Below are 19,510 nucleotides of genomic sequence, written 5' to 3'. Positions count from 1 at the left end.
TACCACCGGCGGAGAAAGGACGGGTGAGGCCGCGACCCTTCCCCCAGCCGGCAGCGCGGCGCCCCGACTCGGGTCGCGTCGGCCCGGCGCTAAATTAAAAAACTTGACTCCTAGCAGTGGTTGCGTCGGAAAACGAAAGCAAAGTCTCCCCAAAGGCGCCTCCCAGACTTGCGGCCCCTCCGCGCGCCGCGCTACCCGGAATAGACCCTTCTCCCGCCATTTTCGCCGGCTCTGGGCAGGCCCCGCGCCCTGAGGGCTGAGGCCTGCTCGCGCCGCGGGAACAGCGGGGCGCCATGGCGGGCGGCGGGGACGGCGGGGACGGCGCGCCGCCGGGCGGCTGCGGGCTATGGTCACAGGTGGGCGGTGAGGGCATAGCGGTTCCGGGACGCCAGGCTTCAGGCCGGGAACCCCGCGGTGCAGAAAGCTGAAGACCCGTCCACGCCTCCGGAGGAGCCTACCCTTCTCCCCCTCCATTCCGGCCTCTCTGGGTGCAGCCACTCTCCGGCCCGGGAGCTCAGGTAACTTACCTTCCAAGGTCATTCTTCGGGCGGGGCCGACCTGGCGGCCCGCCCACGTCCTCAGATTGGCAGGGGCGGGGAGGGTGTGAAAAGCCGGGCTGGACGGCGACCCGAGCGCAGCCGGGGCGCCTGCTGGTCTCCGCGGAGCCGTCGCTGCTCCCGGCTGCCCACGCTTGGTCTCTGCCTCCAGCCCCGGGGGCGAGTTTCCACCCGCGCTTTGGACGGGGACGGCTTTGCCTACCAACCGGCATCCGCAGGTGAGCGTGGCCGCCCGCGCCGGGGCTGTCCTGGGCCGGCCTGGCAGCGTGGTGGGCTGTCGCTATGGGAACGGCGGGTGCGCTGAGGGCACCTGCCCTGGATCGAAAGGGACTGTGAATTCTGCTCGAGCCCCTAGGGCCAACCCGAGACTCTCGGTCGGGCCAAGCCGAGCCACAAAAGCCTGGTAAGAACGGACCCCCTCCCCCCTCTTCTCATTTTTGATTTCTCAGGCGTTGGCGGTAAATCAGAGGCGTGGATGTGTTTACAAGATGTAAGTTGTGCTCTTTACCTTGTGCGAGCTTCTTACGCCCCGTGGTGACAGGTGCAAATCATGGCACAGAAGGGCAGCATGAAGCCAGCGAAGAAAAACAGAGCGGAGGAGCCAGAATTGGAGCCCCTGTGCTGTTGCGAGTACATAGATCGAAATGGAGAAAAGAACCACGTGGCCGCTTGTTTGTGTGATTGCCAAGATCTGGACGAAGGGTGTGATAGGTAAGAGCTAGCTTCTTTTGATGCTTACTCCACTAGCGCTTTTAAGTAGTACCGTGTGTACTTCCAGCTCGGCATTCTAGAACACTGGAATGGACTCTTGATTTTATATCCAGGGGTCTAAAATTCGAGTTAGTTGTCTGTGTGAAATATGAGGATTTTTCAAAGATGTGTTATGGGGTTGTGTACAACTATCTGTTCAGCTAGGCCACTGGGACCTTGCTGCTTTGGTTAAAAATATGATGGAGAGATCAGATAAAGGGTTAGCAGGGAAGTTAATGTATAAAAAGTGAACATCAGCAGAACCCGTAAGGTTAAAACCGACATGTTAAGGTAGACGACCATCCAGAAAGTTCCTGTCTCTTCATAGCCTTGGCATGTTGAGACTTGCTGGGGACTGGAGGGCTTGGCCAGGGGGCTTTGAGGCTTGAAGGACAATTTTCCTCCTCCTGGAGTTGGCTCCATCCCTTGTTTCTGGGGTGGAATTGCAGTCAGAAGTTCTGTCCTTCCTCTGGAAGGTGTTCAGGGTGAGGGCGACAGTGTCTTGACTGAACTGATTATATTTGGCTTTTATTCAATAATGGAAATGACTAACCAGAAAGATCATTCATGGCTAACATCATTGAAAAAAATTTAAAACGAACAGTAATAACCTGGTTTTCATCCTTCTTATCAATAGTTACTTTTAAATTGTTGTCATATGGAAAGAATAAAGTGGGAAGAATAAGGATGTTGGCAACTTGCTTTTTCTATTAATAACTGCGCCTGGTTAAAATTACTGCAATGGCAAGATCCAGCATATAACCTGGTGTGTTAACTTAGCCATGACAAGCATTCCCCAGGGACTGCTGTGGTCTAGAACCTGCCTTGACACCTGAAGACCCTACAATTACAAATCCCATATGTAATTCTTCCTTGACAGTGACCTTAGCTTCCCCTCTCCCCAAAACACAGATGTCTTTAAATATAATACAAGCTTTTTAGATTTAGCCTGAAATTTGTGCTAAGTAAATGGAGCACTTTGTAAATGAAGGAGTGATGTTTCCATAACCTCCACCACTTGAGACTTCAGCACTTCCATGAACCTTCTGACTTTTCCTCTCTCCTAGCTCGTGGGATCTGGGCTGTCTCTGAGTTCTCCCACTGCTCTCTCCATACCCTTCTCTGGAGACAGCCTCTTGATAGTGCCACTGTCCTGCTCTGTAGGACTCCCATAAGTCAGTCTCCCACTCGCTTCCAAGTTCTACCTCTACTTTTTTTTTTTTTTGTCTGTTTAAAATCAAAGTTATCATTCCTTAAACAAGCCTAAGTGTGTAGAAAAATGCCACAGGTCATATGTGTGCGCAAAGCTGCCATTGACTAATACTGGTTTGACCTCTGCTTTCGTTGACAAAACCTGTGACCCTTCTAGATCGTTTACTCTTGGGCCCAGGACAGGTCCTGTGCTGCGCACATCTCTCTTTTACTGGGTTGCCTTTCCCTCCCTACCTGCACAGTGCTAGGCAGCCGTCAGGGTCAAGCACAGATCCCACTTTTCCCTAAAGACCTTCTGATGCCTCTACCCAAAACTTCCTCCTCCTCTGGGCATTCCCTAGTGTTTGACCATAATAGTTCATGGGGTAATTTTGTCAGTTAACTAATTTTTCTCAAAGTTCCCATGTTGTCTTCTCTTCATTATGAATTTTTTTTGAGATTGTTGTTTGTGTACCCACCCAGGTGTGAATTTTTTTGAGATTGTGTTTGTGTACCACCCAGGTCCAGACAGTACTCACTTGGAGTATATGCATATTCCTCTATATTTGTTTTGTGGAGAAATAGTCTTTATGTTAAATTTCTACACATTATCTTCTTGTACATATTTAAAAATGATACATGAATCTGAGAGGCTTGTGTTGCAATTAGGAAGGAGAATACTTGGCCTTGACCAACTCTTATTAATCCTGCTGTTGGCATGCAGTGTTCAGTGGTATTTAATTCAACAGACCTATATGAAGCGCCTTCTCTGTACTCTTTCTGAATAGATGGATAACGTGTAAATCTGTGCAGCCAGAGACTTGCGAAAGAATCATGGATACAATCTCTGATCGCCTCCGAATTCCTTGGCTTAAAGGAGCCAGAAAAGTCAACATTAGCATCATTCCCCCACTCATCCTGCTGCCCGTCTTCCTCCACGTGGCTTCTTGGCACTTCTTCCTGGGCGTGGTGGTTTTGACCTCCCTTCCTGGCCTGGCTCTGTGGTACTACTACCTCACTCACAGAAGGAAAGAACAGACTCTGTTTTTCCTGAGCCTCGGACTGTTCTCCCTGGGCTACATGTACTATGTGTTCCTGCAGGAAGTGGTCCCCAAAGGGCGTGTAGGACCCACTCAACTAGCTCTTCTTACCTGCGGGTTATTTCTGATCCTCTTAGCCTTGTACAGAGCCAAGAAGAATCCAGGCTACCTCAGAAATCCAGCTAGCGATGACACTTCTCTAAGCAGCAGCCAAATCGAATGCCTGAACAGAAAAGGGCAGGAGAAGACCAAAGGGTTCCCTGGAGCTGATTCGTCAGGAAGTCTCAACAACCGCTCACTGAAGGATGAACCCAAGGGCATGTCCAGGATGTTGGCTGGAAGCCCTGCCAAGGTGAAGGAGGACTGGTGTGCCAAGTGCCAGCTGGTGCGACCAGCCCGGGCGTGGCATTGCCGCATCTGCGGCATTTGTGTGAAGAGAATGGATCATCATTGTGTCTGGTATGTTGGAGGCCTATGGAGTGCAAATTCACTAAGACTGGTGGTGTTTGGTCTTCTTTATGCCTTCCTAAAATTCTCTTCTTCCCAGCTTTGCACCTTGTAGATATTTGTGGGCTGTTATGATGTTCCCACTTAGTCATCAGTTTTTCAAGTTTCACAAATTTAGTTCTTTCAGTCATTTCCTGAAGTTTTGTTTTTTTTTTTTTCCGTTCTCTTTTGAGCTGCCCCTCATTTATCTTTATTCTAAAAGAGAAGTAACTGTAGTCAATTGATTTTATTTTTTTAAAGCATTTGTCAGAATCTGCATAGGGGTGTTCCCCTGTGTATTCCTTTGAACACAGTAAAAGAAAGTGTTCCATATTTTTATGTGACCTTTGTCCTTTCAAGGGTCTTACATCCATATGGACTTACATCCACAGGCCATTTGTGATGCTACTAGTGATTTCTAGTCTATAAGGTTGACAGCAGGTCCTAGCAGATAACTTGTGATTTAGTTATTTGGAAGGGATGCGCTTTTTTGGTACTACCTGACTGGCCAGAGACAAATGAAGACATGTAAGACCCACGAGCTATATATAAAACGCAACTTTTAAAGATAATAAATATTGCACTTTGAGTAAATCTAAACCACAGGGAGGAGAGTTAGTTATTTCAGGTGTGACTGCAGTTAAGTAATGTGATTACAGGTTTATTGCTTTTCAGGCAGTTATCCTCAATGCATTAATGCTTTTTTTAAAGCTAGGGCTAGGCATCTGACCATGTAGCCTCGCTCCCTTTCAGAAGGGCAGGTAGGAGAGGGTCACGGTGCAGAAGGGACGGGAGGGCAGTGGGGTGGACCTCAAGCGCAGTGCTCAGTCCGGGGAACCGCTCTTTTCTGGACTTTCATCTTTCGCAGTAAATATTTTCATTTTTAGACTCTCCGCATCTCTTTGTCAGTTTTTCTCACACATATGTGTTGGCCCACTTACAAGTGCAAGTGTGCGGAGGCTTGCCAGCCTCTCCTAAGAGACCTCTGCCTTCGGGCCGCCCCAGTTCCCGTGTGGCCTGCCCTACAAGGGCTGTGGCACGGAACTCTTTGCTGACAGCTAGTCCACATGTGACTGCGTCGGCCACACCATCTTTCTAACCTCTTAGGGTCTTTTTGTTAATATATGTATTTAACGTATATTTTCCCAGTCTGTGTAATACTTCTGATTTAGCATTTGTTTTGTTTTTATAACTCTGACAACATTCCTAATCATGGTGACTATCATATTCTTTATAGCTGCTAATGGACTTGCTTGTTAATATTTGGGAAGATTTGTTAGGCAGGTTGTGCTTTTTATTTAGTCTTGTCCTTAAACTAATGGACAAGTTCACTTTACAAAGAGCATAAAACGTAAGACTATGTCTCTCAGCAGACAAGGTTTTAATCCCCTAAAATTAAAAAATAAGGGAACTCACTTCGATCATTGAAATTCATGCTATCCTTGTTCTCAGTTTTCTTGTTTACTGTTAGAGAACTTTTAAAAACATGTTTGTTTCCCTCCCCCCCCATGCTGTTTTGAGGATAAATAGCTGTGTTGGAGAATCAAATCATCAAGCATTTATACTTGCCCTTTCGATCTTCTTGCTTACCTCGGTGTACGGGATAACGCTGACCTTGGACACCATTTGTAGAGATAGAAGTGTCTTCACTGCTCTCTTCTATTGTCCTGGAGTTTATGCAAATTACAGGTGAGACTTGAATAACGGGGTACTGAGGTCAGAGGAGAAGAAATGCTGTCGTCATTAATGCTGTTAGATGGGGCTTGTCAACCCAGAGGCTGTTAAGGATGCTGAGTATCCCTGAAATTGGCAACAAAACTGTGCAGTGGAGAGGTGCATTTTTCTGGGTTGATATCAAAAGGATCCTTGACTTTTAAAAAGTGAGGAACTAGGGCTCTCCCTGGTGGTGCAGGGTGTTAAAGCACAGCACTAAGAAGCTAAAGCCACTTCAGCATGAGCTCAATTCCGGTACCGGAGGTGACCCACATGGCACAGCAAACCTCTCCTGACATGTCTGCTGCTCCCCTCAGCAGTGTATTTCAATGATCTGCCTGTTCTGCTCCCCACTCTGTCTCTGGTGAATCCTCTCACTGACCCTGCACCTCTGGCCTGTACCCCAGTTCTATAATGCATAAATAAATAAATCTTTTAAAAACGAAAAAGTGAGGAACTAGTGTTCTCCGAGTAGGACCAGACTTCACTAAGGATTTCCAGTGACCGCTGTCACGCCCACAGTATCAACTATGAGATGAAAAACAGCTAGTAGTACGGGTGGGTGTAGTCTGTCCCATCAGTACCAGCGACCTACTCGCTTTATTGTTGCCCAAGCTCAGTTTACCGTATCCAACCATTTTACGAAATGCTAGTTTCTATAACCTTTCTTCTCTTTAAAATCTCCGTTGGTTTTTCCTGTTCTACTTTTTTTTAATCACCCCTCATGATTACTTTGGTATCTAGGTCAGCGTTCCCTTAGGTATTGTCAGGTTGGAGCACATTTAGATAACGCGAAGGTGTCCACGCTTTGGCAGGAGCTGGGCATGTTCCGCATGGGCTTCCTACCCTCAACACCCCGGATGCCTCCTGCCTGTGCCCTCTGTTCTGTTCCACCACTTTCCCATGGTCCCACGCCCTTTTCTTCCTTTTCAGTCTTTGTTTTCAGATCAATCCCTGTTTTAAATTTATTGTATCCCTGGGCAGACATTTGTTTTTATTAGTTGTGGATAGATCTCCCCATTGTGATGACAGAGACACATTCGTGGGCACTACTACACTAGATTGGCTCTCCTTCTCAGGGTACGTTCCTTTTTGTGGATGTGGAGAAACGCATGCATCCTAAAGTGGACTCAGTGTATATAATAATGGATTTTGTCAACTTTCTCTGAGGGCCTTAAACAGAACAGGGAGCTGAGTCTTGCCGTTGGTTGTCACTGCTCTGCACGGAGCAGTCATTGGTCTTCCTCATCTTTATGGTGAAGACAGAGATCTCTGAGGTTTCAGTTTAACAATTGAAGATAGTGGAGGAGTGATTTCCAGTTAACTTTTCACTTGTAAAGTGTTTGAATGAAAATAATCATTCCGCAGACACTTATTTGCAGACTTTCCTCCCAGTCTTACTGATGAGCTGCAAGGAACTTTTTTGTCCTGTTTGGCTCAGGAAGCTGAGTTGGAAATGTGATGATAACGCCTACATAGCTTATGAGTAAAATTGGCTTTTTATTTGTGTTCATCAGTACTAAACCAAAAAGAATGGAGATGAGTCCCTCTAGCAGTATCCCTGGGCCACGATTTCTTTGAGGACATGTGTAGAATCTTATGGCACCGCCCCTTTCTTCTGAGTTAGGAACAGCTTAAGAATTATTCAACAGTCGGATTCTGAACCCTATAATTTTAGGCACTGTGTTGGTTGTCGGTTGTGTGGAAGATACAAAATGCAAGGAAAAAAAAACCAAAACAATTCTCATACAATATACTAGAAACAGAGATACTAGTAAAACAGAGCGAGCTAAGTCATAGGTTAAGCAGCTTGTTGTCCTGTGGCTGGGAAGTATCTTACAGTGGGATGATGATGGGTGGTGCCAAAGTCCCTGGTAATAAATACTACATGTGTAACATCCATGAACAAGCCAGCAGTCCTGACCCGCCCTTTCCCCGATTCCAGCTCAGCACTGTCCTTCACCTGCGTGTGGTACTCTGTGATCATCACCGCGGGCATGGCCTACATCTTCCTGATCCAGCTGATAAACATCAGTTACAATGTGACGGAGAGGGAAGTCCAGCAGGCCCTTCGACAGAAGACGGGGCGCCGGCTCCTCTGTGGGCTCATCGTGGACACAGGCCAGTACAATCGGGGCTTCCTGCGGAACTGGCACCAGTTCTCCACCCTGGGCACTCGCCCATTCCACCACCCTGCTGAGGACATCGTCTGAAGTGCCTTCTGCGGGGCTTCCGGGAGGGCTGGCTCCTCCGTCGGCTCCTTCCTCCTGTACATTTCCGTGCTCATGCAGGATGTTCGTTTTTATTCCCAGTTTCTTAAAGGCATTTTAGGCCATGCTCAGGTTTAGAGACTGGACTGGGAAGCAGTTAATCTTTCTGACATAACAACTTAGGAGATTTTTATATCGAAGCTGTGAAAGTAGAGCCATTCCTTTCCAGTCACCTTATTAACTAATTCAACCACCAGAAACTGAAAAGGGTGCGGATTGCTGATGCACAAGTTGATAGAAGCAATACCCATCCGCTGGTCTGCGAGAAAGAGTTTTGGGTTAGGACAGTTCTCCATCCTCTTTCAATTCCTAATAGCCATGTGGCCCTTGCTGGGTCACTTCCTGAGTCTCAGGTTCTTCTGTAAAGTGGGATGCTGAACCTACCCTGGCTGTCCCACGGAGTGGTCATGTGGGTCACATGAGGGATGAACTGTGTGTGGAGAACAGCTCAGCACAGATGCTGTGACGTGTTATTCAGAAAATGCTAAGTCTGAAAAAAAAATGTAAGTCAGGATCCTGAAGCCAATATTACTTGAGTAGTCAGTTTTCAGCACTTCACAGTGGAAAAAAAAAATCCCCAGAGGCCATGCTGTACAGTTGGGGGAATTTCTTTCTGAAGTATTAACAACTCACACATGGTAGAAGAGGCCCAGATGGATTTACAGTGTCATCGAATTTTGAAAGGACAGTTGGTAACAGCTTTAAAGATTATCGTGCTGGTAAACTGTACAGTGGTCATGAGGTCAGGTGAGGAGTTCTCATGTTTTTCCTCCTGTTTATTCTGTTGGCTCTACTATAAATAGCCCCAAAGGCATTAATGATTTTCCCCCTCGCCATGTTTCACCTGGAAGCACCCCGTGATAATGGCTGGAACAGGAGAACACACACTCCTATGGGAAACACTCTTTCCTGAGGGGTGTGACTGATTAATACCAAGGGCTTTTGTTGTTGATCTGAGTATTTCAAACACAGGTACAGCTCTCAGTTGCAAGATCACTCTCTGGCCTCATCTTTCTGGCATGAACTCCTTTGTGGAGCTGATGGCATCCTCCCACGACACCTGCACCTTACTTCGTTCACCTTTCTATAAAGTATCTTCCTAGGAGAGAACAAATAAGAAATATGTAGTTTCTGCTAATGAATGATTACTGTTCTTTCCCTAGCTTTGCCTAAAAAAATCCAGTTTCTTTAATTACCTCAGAAGTGAAAGTGTTACAAAGGATTAAATATTTATATAGTTCTGTTTCCCTGTAGAATTAAAATGAAGGAATTTTGGATGGGGGTGATACCATCTTGAATTTTTTGGTTTGTATACTTGGCCTTTTTCTTAGAATCTCAAAGGCAATTCATGAGCCCTTAAATTCACCTTGGCTTCTCGCTTAGTATAGAGAGAGTATTGCCAGCTTTCTCTTTTCTGTGCATGCTGCTGTAGTGAGAGGTTTATTGTTGGGCGGAGGTAGCAGTTCTTCCCTCCGCAGCTATCACCACCCCTTGTTCTGCCATTGATTGAAACTTCGCATTTTTATTCAGGCTTCTGTTGCTCTCCCCAGAGACTGATTGTTTAGCATACGGTAAACTGCCCCCTCCACAGGGATGAGCCAAAGAGCAAGCCTGGAGATGCTAGCAGAGGCTGTGGTTCCTACAGGGATGCCCTCTCGCTGGTCTAGAGTTGAGCATTCATTTGGAATTAATATTGGATCTGATCTTACTCCTTTCTTTGGAGATTTGAAACAGCGAGTGTGCCCAGAAATCTCTAGTTTTAGTGTCTCTTGAATGCCATTTGTACTTAACTCTGATGGGTCTTGGGATTGATAATAAAGTTCATAGGAATATTAGCACAGTCAATAATTTTAGTCTCTTGCCAAGTCTTTAACAACAACCAAAATGTGATGTGATGAAGATCACAAGTAGTACCCAAAAGACCAGTTCCACTTGGGAGAGCAGGTGAGATCACCAACTTTATCACGACTAGGGTAACAACCCTAGTGGTGTTACCTGGATGGGGCTGTTTAGTTCCCCCAGTGTGCTTATCAGATTTAGATGCTTGTTTTAAGTTCCTTGAGAACTTCAAGATGCACAGTTTACAGAAGGAAGCTCAGCCCTTCGATGAGGTCTCTGGCTTCTGTAGGGTTGCAAGTCTGTTGAGGCATCTGCACCAAAAGGAACAGCCAGTATAGGCTGCGGACACCCTTGGGCTGTCTTCTAAGTATTTTTGGACTTTCAAGCATTTTAGTGGTCTGGAACTATTTGAGGGGATTTTGTCCTTTGAAAGGACAGGGACTTTCTGAAGTAGCAATCCTGGAAAAAACATTTTGTTGGTGGAAGTGGGGAATTGTCCTACAAACCTATAAGCAAGAAGTCTCTTGGTTGGAGCAGCAAGGCCTCCCATCCCATAATTTTACACAGAAGGGTCCTTTTCCCCCACATCCTCAGCCTCTTTTAATAATGATGTGGAGCAAGTAAATTGTCTACTATACTCTGATCCCTTAATTGCTGTCATGTCACTGTACACCATTTCTGGGTAAGAGAAATGGGTCCATTTAAAAATTTCTGGAAGAAAGAGGATTGCCTGAAAGAAGAAAATCCTTTAATATTTAAAATGTTTCTTAAGATTTACCCAGAATACTTTGTGATTAAAGCTGGGGCTTCCTGTGATGAACTGACCATGAACCTTGTCTCTCGGGTGATTTCCCTGGTGTTGCCAAAGTCAATCAGACTTTAAGTGTGTTTCATGGACACTGTGTTGCTGTCACTGCAGCCATAAAAGTATCTGTTTAGGATACTGTACATCTTTGCTATTCAGGTAGTCTATCCCTTTGGTGAGTGAAGTAATTGTTGTCTTCTACTCTCCCTTCTGCCTAGCAGAAAGTACTACAGAGATTTTCTTATGCAATAGTCCTTGGTACTTCTAATATTTTTAGCAAAAGAAACTTTTCTATATTAGAATTGTCCACTGTCAGAAGACACAGTGCCAGTGAGTTTCTCTGTACTGCTGTCTGCTTAGACCCTCCTTCCTTTGGCTAGGACGTTGGCTTTTTATTACAAAGCTCAACTAAAACAAGCAAAAACATGATATGTAGAAGTACAGTTTTAACCAGGAATCTTACAAATTAATGTTTTGTGGAGTTGAGGCTCTCTTAAAACTAGTAAGTAGGCGCATATGACTTCATTTTATCCACACTTTCATTATCCGCACGTTAAAAGAAGAATTTCGGGGCCCGCCCTGGTGGCGCAGCGGGTTAAAGCACAGCACTGAGAATCTAAAGCCGCTTCCTCATGAGTTCGATTCCTGCCTGTCCTGGAGGTGACCACGTGGCGCGGCAGACCTCTCCTGACCCGCCCTCTGCTCCCCTCAGCAGTGTACTTCGTCGATCTGCCTGTTCTGCTCCCCACTCTGTCTCCGGTGAATCCTCTCACCCTCTGCATCTTTGGCCTGTAACCCAGTTCTGTATGAATAAATAAATAAATCTTTAAAAAAAAAAAAAAGAATTTCCTTAAACAAGCAACTTTTGCTTGAGGCACCTGTTGAGAATCTGGCTTTCTCATCAACAGCTTGACAAGGTGCCATTTTGTATTAAACACTGTAATAAAAGTGACGCAGGGATGAGTATGAGCTATGTTTAACTTAATACTAAATAACTTCTAGTAAGTTATTATGGAGGTTTGCTATGACAAAACTTTTTGCGAAGTCAGCCATATTTAACCCTGTTGTGTTGTCCCTCATCCTCACTGCAGTTGGCACTAATTGCTTCCTGTAGTAGAAGCAGCAGGCCAAAGACTGAGTGTGTAATGGAGACAGATTCCTTAGCGGTTATAGCCGTTTCCAGGTGGGGCTTGTGGATTCTTATTACTCCAGCCTTTCTGATGGCACTTTTTACTTTTAGACACTTTGTATTTAAAGGCAAAGCTTTATAAGCCAGAGCTAGCTAGTCTAGCTACTGATGCAGCTGAAATTATGTATTTCTCCAGATGGAGCCACTGACAAAATGCCAAGTTATGGAAGCTGCAAGCTCAGCTTTTCGTGGTCCTATGGCTCAGGTGGTTTCATGGTTTGAGTTAGGGCTTTTGAACCTTTTTGTTTCTGGGTCTGATGTTAGACTTAAAGGAAGCTCAGAGTATTTATTTAATGTGAAATTTAGTATTTAAGGTAACTGGCCTGACAACATTAAAGGGGATTTCAGAAGCCAGCTCGGCTGTGGGCTAAACATTTGCACTGTTTCTATATTTGTATCCATAGCCTCATCTCACCTCAGACTCAGACACAAAGCCTTTTAAATGGAGCTGTTAAAAATGACTGCCGTTTATGTAAAATAATGTACTGTGACCAATTGTTTAAATGGAAAATAAAGTGCTTTAACGAAAACAGTTGGTTTTGTGGTGCGTTTCCTGAACTCTTCTCAGTGTAGTGCTTTAACCCGCTGTGCCACCAGGGAGGGCCCGTTTCCTGAACTCTTAAGCATTATCGCTGAGATGCCTCTTGGCTACCTACCTTTCCCCACCAGGTGGACCTTACTGTCCTTAGCCCGAAACTACCCTTTTTCCAGGAGCTACTCTGTTAGTAGGCTCAGTCATTGCTTATTCGGTTCATTAGCAGCAGCAGTTCAATTCGCACCTTTAAGATAGTCAAACAAGACCCAGGTCATGTGCTAAGTTGGTTACTAAGCAGGTGTTCTGCATCCATCCCAGGCCAGGTAGTTTCATCATGGGTTCAAGCAGCTTGAAAGAGAACCATGGATCCCTTGGCATCACCCCCATAGGTTAGAGGCGACAAGGCAGCAGGGAGGCAGCAACTTGGACCCCCGTGCAAATCCCTATTCCCTCTTTGCTCTTTGGGCTATTCTCTGCCGCCCTCTACTGCACTCTGCCGCCCTGTCCTCTACAGCCACCCTTCCTCAGTCTTCAGGCTCAGGTGTGCCCACGCACGCACACATGCATGCATGCACTCACGCCCACATCAGGCTCCAGGTGCCGCTGAAGGTGAAGGCCAGAGGAAGAGGCTTTGCAAGTAGCAGAGCCAGTGAAACGGTTCCTGGTTTTTGCTGTGGGTACAGCCTGGCTTAGCTGAGTGAGTGAGGCCTTCTGTCGGGTCATTTTGGTGGCTGTGGCTGCTCCTAAATGTCGCTCCTCTGGTGCTGTGCTGAAGCGTCCTGCACTCTGGGAGCGTCTCCTGTATGTCTTCTGTTGTCTTCGTGAGTTGGAACCTGGCCTGGAGTCTGGCTGCCCTGTGCCCCAGGTTGGCAGAGGCAGGAAGATGCCATCTCAGACATGAAGCCTGTTTGGGAGAGGAGCTGCACATCCTCAGCGGTGGGAAGAAGCCATCATAATGTTCTTTGCGCAGGACACTACTGGAAACGACTTTGGGTAAAGTAAATGGCCATTATTCACCTCAGTAACTCTTATTTAGCCTGTTTGTTAAATAAATCCCTTTGTTGTTTCCTGAGCCTGAGCAGCCTTGCAATTGTATGCACGGGTGAAGAACCCAAGACGGTATTTGGGCAGCAGGGCCTTGCTCAGTTTGGGGTCCCCTGACACCCGGTGTCAACTGGGTTGACCAGCCCAAGGGTCCTCACCTTGAGTTGGTCACCTTAAAGTGCAAAGCAATCACAAGACACCTGGCAGTAACTTCTCAAAATTTGTTTTTCTTTTAGCAGTTGTGATTGGCTCAACCATCAGTTTGGATGGTTCTGCTTCTTCACCCCTTAATGTTTCTACTTTTACAATCTTAAGTTTTAAGTTAAGAATTTTGTACAGTCCAGTATCGACTTAATGTCTTTATTACTGGGGATTACATGGATATATATACGTATATATATACACATATATATATATGTGTGGTGTGTGTGTGTGTGTATAGCACGTCACTAGTTGGTTATTTTTGTATTTCTCTATAGAGAGTTCTGTAAGTAGGTAAAATAAGAACATGGGTTGCTAAAGACTTTCTAATTGATGCTTGAGTTGAAATAAAGAAAAGTTTAAGAGAAATGTAAGCTTTATGGGGTTTAATTAGGTCCCTAGCATGTTTACTTAAGGGATTCACCCCTCTTTATCTACTACAGGCGTGGCATTAAAGTAAAATTGATATTTGACTTCTGGGTACCAATCAGTCAATAGTCTGTAATTGTATTCTAGTTAAGTGTAAACTCGGGTTGATTTAGATGGAAGGATTAAACATGAGTGACTTTTAGTCCCATTTTCTTTAGTGTCCACTAGTCTTAAAGACTTTTTAGATGTCAACTGTAAAATTAGATTACTTGTTACATCCTTAGAGATACACAGCATCAGGGACATTGTTAAAGTTCAGTATGGTTCGTCATGCCTGAGTTATTCATCACATCTTCCATAGGAAACGGATGTAAGTCACTCTGTAGTCACTGTAGCCTGACATCCCCTCTGGGAAGGAAGAAGTGGTAACAGAATTTACTGAGCAACACGCAGAACTTTATTTTACCTGCTCAAATATTCAACTTAGCAAATAGTGTAGTTACCTTGGGGCTGCAAAGGCCCTTCTGGTTTTACTGTGCACATTTATCCCTACTTGGGTTTATGTAATAATCGCGTATTTTGTAATGAAAAACAATTTTCTGGTAATTCTCTATAAAAATTCATAGGAGGGAGTATTTTGCCAGTTGTTACAGTCTTTCAGCCCATCAAAGATCAAAACGTTCTTTGAATTCAAGGTAGAGATTGTGATACATAGATCAAGCACTGATCAAAACGAGTAGATAGATGGAATGTATTATTTAGAAGGTGCATTTGGGAGTGTGAATAGACATTTTAACAGATTCCTGGGTTGCTTTGGAATCTTGCACGTGCTTACTCAAGGTGCACTGAAGGGAGCTATCCCTAAAGTCGGGATCCGCTCTGCCCTTTGTAGCAGCTGCCTGGACATTTGATAGGTGGTTTCTCATGGGGTGGGCAGAACGGGCAGGGTTGACAGTCCCTGCTGTGATGCTCAGTTACTGGGACACTGACCACTCCTGTGCCTCCTTTTCTAGATAGTTGCTACTTTTAATTCTATTGACATTTGGCAATAACTTAAGCTATAAGGACACATTTTCTGTCACAGACTCAGGCAGGCTTGTCCTTAAAGTTTACAATGCTAAAATTACATCAGAGACATTTGAATGGCAGAATTCTAGGCTTCTTTGGCTACTCCTGCTGTGAAGCATGCTTTAGTGAATTAACTAGCAATTTAAGAGAACTCAAGGAATAAAGTACAAATTCCTAAAATAGTTCCTTTGATGCAAGAAGTATTGAATGGGTGGTAACAAAGATATATGCACATCTATACAAGGGTGAGTGGAGATAACACACACAGGAACCAAAGGAGAGTCTAGAGTCTCTGCTAAGCAACGCATTGGCTGGTGCTCATGGCCCACCAAGGGCGTGTTTCACAGGGCCACAGAGCCTCTGAATCACGGTGTTGCCGGCACCTGAAAGTCTGGAAGGATTTCAGTCACCTTCCTACGGAGTTGCTCTCGCCTTTCTTCTCTCGCTCTTTCCTCTTTCATAAATCTTGTGAATGTCTTCCATGTCTGAAACATGCTCCAGAGAATCTTCCTTTAAAAATAAAAAAAGGGAAAATTGAAACACTGAGGAAAACTTGACTCTCCAGTTAAAGTACATGAAAAACTTCACCCAAAAATGATCCTATATGAATAAGGCTTTATATAAAAGGTATGAAAATCACAGTTGGGCGTCAAATGGTGAGAAAGGCTGCCACGAAATGAAGCAGTAAAAAGATGGGTGTGACTAACATCTCGTTTTTAGTTTCCATCAGTTGGTCAGGAAAACCCTCGGTGAGAAAGTGACATTGGACTCTGCTGCGGCCGTGAAGCCCGGCGTCCTCTGATGGCAGCTGCACACTGTGAGCAAGGGCTCCGGCAGCCAGAGTCCTTGAGACCTGAAAACTGCCACAGCGACAGGCACTGAAGCCCCAGTGCTCAGACAAATACTGTTTCAGAAGCCACGGCTTCTCTGACCAACCACAAACAGTGGTCTTCAATTTTAGACAAAAGAATCCTCTAATGTTAACCAGGGAAAGCAGAGTTCTGGAAGGGTCGCATCTTGAAGCCATGTCTGCTGTCATAGTGAGATACACATTGCTTTTCAGGGCAGCACAAACACTCAGTGCCACCGCAATGGGCACTAAGGTGACTTCGGTAAGCCGAAGTCTCTGCCCAGGGAGGCAGCTGACCTGTTGTGCAAACCTCCCCCCCCCCCCGCCACACCCCCCCCCCACAGCAGTGGGGAGCTCCAGTGGGGAAGAGAAACATTGGGAGCCATCTGCTCTGGCGGTGAGGAGCATCTAGGGAGTTTGAAAGATGGTAACTGAACTGAATTTTGGTCAGGCAAGGGCAGGTTTTCCTAGAGGGGCTACATCTTGACTAAAGGCAAGGCAAGAATAGGATGGTGCGTGTAAGGAGGAATTATGTCTGTGAGCAGTTACATTGTTGAAATGACAGTGTAGAGTAGCTAAGTTTGTATTTTCAATTAGAAGCTTAGAGGGGTCTATTCTGGCTTCTTTCCCTTTAACAAAGTCCTAGAATGCTTCTCAGCCCCTGTTAATTTTATGGTTGGTATTGATTGAATGTTTATGTTGTTTTTTGATGGTGAAAGTAGTACTATTAAGAAAAATAAAATGGCTCAAGGAGTGGAATTACTTCACTCGCTTTCTTCTCTCAGCTGCTTTGCCCACCACTTAGAACTCCCTGTGCTCAGCTGTCTGGCCCACTCCCAGTCCTTAACCCTACACCCCTCACTCTTCTTACCTGCTATTCACACCTTTCTCCTGCTACACTCCTCCTGCTCTCTGACTTCCACATTTAGTTTCCTGCTGTTCTATCTTAACTCAATGCTCTGTCCCCTGGGAGAAATCTTAGTTCTTCTGAGATCACCTTTGTCTGCATTTATCTTCCCGCCCTCTGAACTAAAAGCACATCATCACAATCAGTCACAGCTCTGACCTGTTTACAATAAGCAGGAAGCATACATGCATGTCTGTGTGTATGTATCTAGCTAGTCTGTAATGTTTTCTACTCAATGATGGGAGCCAGAAACCATGTTATTAGTTGTGCTTCACAAATAAGTCTTGTGGATGTATTATGTATTAAGTGTGACTAAGTCACCAAGGTAAGCATTCCTATCTCAATGTCTACAAACTCCTGCACATTTTGTGTAAACCTGTATATGACAGACCTGTGTGCACTGTCCTGGGTGCAGGTACTGACTTTCCATACCATCGCAGAGGGGTCTATGCCTCCAAAATAAAGAACTACAAAACCAAGGCAATGTCAGAAATATGAGAAGTGCTGGTTCAACTAAGAGGACTATGCAAGTGGATAGCTGAGTCTGACTACAAAATAACTGATAATTACAGATTAGGTCTGGAGACAGCTTAGTCCCCAAGTATAAAATACAGATTTAGAAAATTATGAGTCTATAACTAATTATGAATGATACATCCCTGGAACAGACATAAAATTAAACCGCATATTCTTACTTAGGAACTACTTTTCTCAGTGTTCAACTACAATTTAAAGATCGAGCCTAGGCTAGTAGGTGGCTCTTCTTCCTTCCTCTTCACCCACAGCTTTTCTATACAATATTCTCAAAGAATATCACGTAAACTTGAATACGAACTTGGAATATCAAGTTTTAAATGTTAGTTCCCATTAAGAGACCCTGACTTTAAATGATGGTGTCAGTCACACAGAAGATCCACCCATTCGTTCCTGCACACTCTCTGTAGCAACAGCCAGACACTTGTCACTGTAGACACTACAGGAGCGCGCAAGGTGTGGTGCCCTACTCTGCTGGGAGGGACGGGTGATAAACGGCAATTATGCAGCTTCAGGGTCTTAAGTGCCATGACGAAAGCAGGGCAGGTTACTGAGTAGACAGTTATGTCTACCCAGGGACACGCGTTTGCACAGAGACCTGGCAATGAGGAGACCCAGGTCACAGGAAAATGTTGAAGCAGGTGTGGGCTTTGTCTGAGAACCACGGGAGGGGCCTGGTAGGACTGGAACCAAGTGGGGAGAGATGAAGTCTCACAGTAGCGCTTTCACATCAAAGAGGCACTGTCTGAGAATTAGTTCCTTAGTGAAGGCATGTATTCCCATGCTGGTGTTTTAATTCCAAACTCTGGTTAGGGTCCACTGTCATACTATTGTAGTTCACAGTTTGCAATGAGATTGAATGAGAAAAGAAGAGGATGGTTTGGAGTCGACCTGACTTGGAGTCCTAGCGCCATCATTTGTGTACCTGACCCAAACCACTAATTCATGCGAGCATTTCTGCAAGGGCAAGTCACTTCTGGACACCCTCACTCATGCCTCTGTTTTAGCACAAAATTAGAACTGACTGTGCTTATGTTCTTTAGCCAACAGGTTTCAGTACCTGTAAGTTAAGTAAAAAATGAGCAGGTTTTGATGGATATTAGAATCCTTGGCAATAAGGTAGGAATACTTTCCGAAAATAGAGATACATGGGCCCTCCCTGGTGGTGCATTAGGTTAGAATGCAGCACTGCAAGCAGCAGCAGCCCCTTCAGTGCGAGTTCGATCCCCTGCCCTGAAGGTGGCCCACATGGTGCGGCAGACCTCTCCTGTCCCACCCGCTGCTCCCCTCAGTGGCGTACACTTCATCAGTCGACCTGTTCTGCTCCCCACTCTGCCTCTGGTGAATTCTCTCACTGTCTCTGTGCCTCTGGCCTGTAACCCAGTTCTGTATGTGTAAATAAATCTTTAAATAAAAATAGTGATACACGCACACACATGCACGTAAATGAAAACAGAGCAACTGTAAGTCAACTGAGTGTAGTAAGAAAAGGGGTACTTCTGCACCCACACAGCAGTCTTTACACCTTGGAACTTAAAGGCATATGCACACCGCATTATGCTCATAAGCAATGACACAAAAAAGGAACATGCATGATGAAATTTCTATCTGAAATGCTTACATTTGGAAAACAAAGAAGAAACTTATTTATAAGGAATTCTTTGCCCCCAAAGAATGCTGGATGAGACAGACATTTCTGTGGTATAAATATTAATATGTTACACAGTGTGAATCCAATTATATCAAGTCCTAAACTAGGCAAAACTAAACTGTAGCTTTGAAGGCTGCATACTTAACAAACAGAAATGCAAGGAAAGCTTCATCACAAAAGTTGGGAGAGGAGTCTGCCTTTGGAAAGAAAGGACAGGACTTGTAACTGGGACTTCTGGGCACCAGCCCTGTCCTCCTCAATCTCAGTGGTATCTTCCACTTTGTAGAAATTCACTAGGCTGTGTGTGTGATGTCTGCACCCTTCTATATTAGTGTTATATTTCACAGTAACTAATGTAAAAAATAGAAACTGAAATTAAAGGATAAACCTATATGACTAGGCCCTCCCTGGTGGCGCAGCGGGTTAAAGCACAGCACTAAGAAGCTAAAGCCATGAGTTCGATTCCTGCCTGCCCCGGAGGAGATCCACATGGCGCGGCAGACCTCTCCTG

General features: G+C 45.2%; 2 protein-coding genes across 3 annotated transcripts in view; one reads left to right on the top strand and one right to left on the bottom strand.

Moving 5' to 3' along the window:
* The first annotated feature begins 406 nt into the window (after positions 1-406).
* ZDHHC23 (zinc finger, DHHC-type containing 23) lies at positions 407-8,319 on the top strand. Of its 2 annotated transcripts, none has more exons than XM_004675207.2 (5): positions 407-518; positions 1,007-1,268; positions 3,287-3,997; positions 5,546-5,713; positions 7,683-8,319. In XM_004675207.2, the coding sequence occupies exons 2-5, from the start codon at positions 1,108-1,110 to the stop codon at positions 7,948-7,950; spliced, it is 1,308 nt and encodes a 435-aa protein (XP_004675264.1). In that variant the 5' UTR covers positions 407-518; positions 1,007-1,107; the 3' UTR covers positions 7,951-8,319. The 2 variants fall into 2 exon arrangements, with proteins under 2 accessions (XP_004675264.1, XP_012585480.1); XM_012730026.1 differs by lacking the exon at positions 407-518 and adding an exon at positions 692-775.
* A 5,545-nt stretch (positions 8,320-13,864) lies between these two features.
* The window catches only part of KIAA1407 (KIAA1407 ortholog), a 64,544-nt gene continuing 58,898 nt past the window's right edge, over positions 13,865-19,510 (bottom strand). The window contains exon 17 of the mRNA XM_004675454.2: positions 13,865-15,567. Coding sequence (XP_004675511.1) covers positions 15,423-15,567 — 145 coding nt within the window. The 3' untranslated portion in view covers positions 13,865-15,422. The remainder of the gene's footprint in view (positions 15,568-19,510) is intronic.

This window comes from Condylura cristata, unplaced genomic scaffold (assembly GCF_000260355.1).
Source record: "Condylura cristata isolate star-nosed mole 26May11 unplaced genomic scaffold, ConCri1.0 scaffold00003, whole genome shotgun sequence".
Classification (NCBI taxonomy): domain Eukaryota; kingdom Metazoa; phylum Chordata; class Mammalia; order Eulipotyphla; family Talpidae; genus Condylura; species Condylura cristata.
Note: the sequence above shows the minus strand (reverse complement) of the source record. Positions and strands in the feature narration are given on the sequence as shown.

Excerpts from the sequence above, each read along its gene's own strand:
- ZDHHC23 (XM_004675207.2), top strand. The coding sequence starts at position 1,108 with ATGGCACAGAAGGGCAGCATGAAGCCAGCGAAGAAAAACAGAGCGGAG. Across the intron at positions 3,998-5,545 it reads ATGGATCATCATTGTGTCTG|GATAAATAGCTGTGTTGGAG; the intron begins GTATGTTGGAGG and ends TGCTGTTTTGAG. Across the intron at positions 5,714-7,682 it reads GGAGTTTATGCAAATTACAG|CTCAGCACTGTCCTTCACCT; the intron begins GTGAGACTTGAA and ends CCCCGATTCCAG.